Source organism: Saprolegnia diclina (assembly GCF_000281045.1).
Source record: "Saprolegnia diclina VS20 unplaced genomic scaffold supercont1.50, whole genome shotgun sequence".
Classification (NCBI taxonomy): Eukaryota; Oomycota; class Saprolegniomycetes; order Saprolegniales; family Saprolegniaceae; genus Saprolegnia; species Saprolegnia diclina.
Genome location: NW_008246117.1, coordinates 83,924 through 85,408, shown reverse-complemented (window position 1 = coordinate 85,408; position 1,485 = coordinate 83,924). Strand labels below are relative to the sequence as shown.

The following is a 1,485-nucleotide window of genomic DNA, read 5'->3' as shown; positions in this document are numbered from 1 at the left end:
ATAGATAGATAGATAGATAGATAGATAGATAGATAGATAGATAGATAGATAGATAGATAGATAGATAGATAGATAGATAGATAGATAGATAGACACCCTCCCGCCACGCAACATAATTTTTTGACATAGCCAAACGGCCCGACACTTTTTTCATATTACTGAAGTTTTGTGAAAAGCAAACCATCCTCGACGACGAGTGTCGGCGTGGACGTGTTGAGACCGTCAAGGGGAAACAGAAGCCCGCCGGTCGACATGGCATCGAGCGCCCACAGCAGCGTCGTCGTCGAGTTGCGTGCGAAGTAGACAGGCGCCGAGTAGGCACCGTACTGGAGCTGGAGTCCACCGCTCTCGCCGCGCGAGATGGTCGCGTTGCGATAATACTCGGTCGAAATCGTCGCCACATACGTGCCCATCAGAGCGTTCTGGGTGACGGCCGGGATCGAATCGCTGAGCTCGGCCCACGACGTGCCGTCAAAGATCCGTGGCGCGCACGGCGTTGATGGACGCCGCGCCGTTGCAGCTGCCGTCGCTTCTTCCAGCCCGCGAATCAGCGTCCGCTCGGGAATATCGAGGAAAATGCCCGCGAGGTACGTCCGCATGCGGTCTGACAAGACGGCGTCATCGAACGGCCCGCCAAGGGTCTCGGCGTTGGCAAGCAGCACGACACCGAGCTGCTCCTTGGGCAAAAAGCCGTTCCGCGTCTTGAACGCGATCATGTCGCCGCCCTTGTCAAAGTATTGGTGATCAAACAGAACGGCGCTCGTAACGTCAAAGCCATAGCCAGCAGCCATGGCGCCACCGTCGGAAGAGTACGCGTAGCCCAAGACGTTGGCTGTCGAGACAGCCATCGGAACAATGTTGTGGCCCGTGATCATCGTGCTGATCGTCGCGGGCGAGCGAAAGATGCCATCGCCCTTCGAGAGGAGGAACTTGGAGAAGATCGCGAGGTCCGCCGCGGTGGAGATGATCGAGCCCGATGCGTCGCGCCCGTTCTTGTACCCCAGTGCAATCTCGGGCGACGACCGCAAATGATACGGTCCAGCCACTTTGCCGTTACAGATGACGTGGCCGAACGAGAGGTCGCCATTTAATGGCACGTCCGGCACCGATGCAAACGTGTTGGTCATCTGAAGCGGCTGGAAGAAGGTTGTATCGAGGTACTGGGCCCATGTGGTATTTGTTTGGTACGCAATGACTTGGCCAAGGATCACAAAGTTCAAGTTGGCGTAGGCGTATCCGGGACGGAGACGCCGGGTCGTCTGGAAGCGGCGCAGCGACCGCACAAGCGTCTCCTCGTCCGTGTACAAGCCCACGTTTAACGCAAGGTCGCCTTCGTAAGCACCAAACACCGAGTTCATGGCCGCAAGGTCGCCGAGCGTCGTGTACTTCTCCGCGTACTTGTCGACAAGCTCAAACCACGGAAGGCGGAGCTTGACCGGGTCGTCCCAGCTCAAGCGGCCTTCGTCGACCTACGACAGTCGGTTG

The 1,485-nt window shown here is 57.4% G+C and overlaps 2 protein-coding genes across 2 annotated transcripts in view; one reads left to right on the top strand and one right to left on the bottom strand.

The window, feature by feature from the left end:
* SDRG_12490 (hypothetical protein) overlaps positions 1-116 on the top strand; it is a gene marked incomplete at its 3' end in the record, with an annotated part of 3,850 nt that extends 3,734 nt beyond the window's left edge. The window contains exon 2 of the mRNA XM_008618562.1: positions 93-116. Coding sequence (XP_008616784.1) covers positions 93-116 — 24 coding nt within the window. The remainder of the gene's footprint in view (positions 1-92) is intronic.
* A 4-nt stretch (positions 117-120) lies between these two features.
* On the bottom strand, positions 121-1,365 carry SDRG_12489 (hypothetical protein). The gene has a single exon (XM_008618561.1). The coding sequence runs from the start codon at positions 1,356-1,358 to the stop codon at positions 156-158; it is 1,203 nt and encodes a 400-aa protein (XP_008616783.1). The 5' UTR covers positions 1,359-1,365; the 3' UTR covers positions 121-155.
* Between the last annotated feature and the right edge of the window lie 120 nt (positions 1,366-1,485).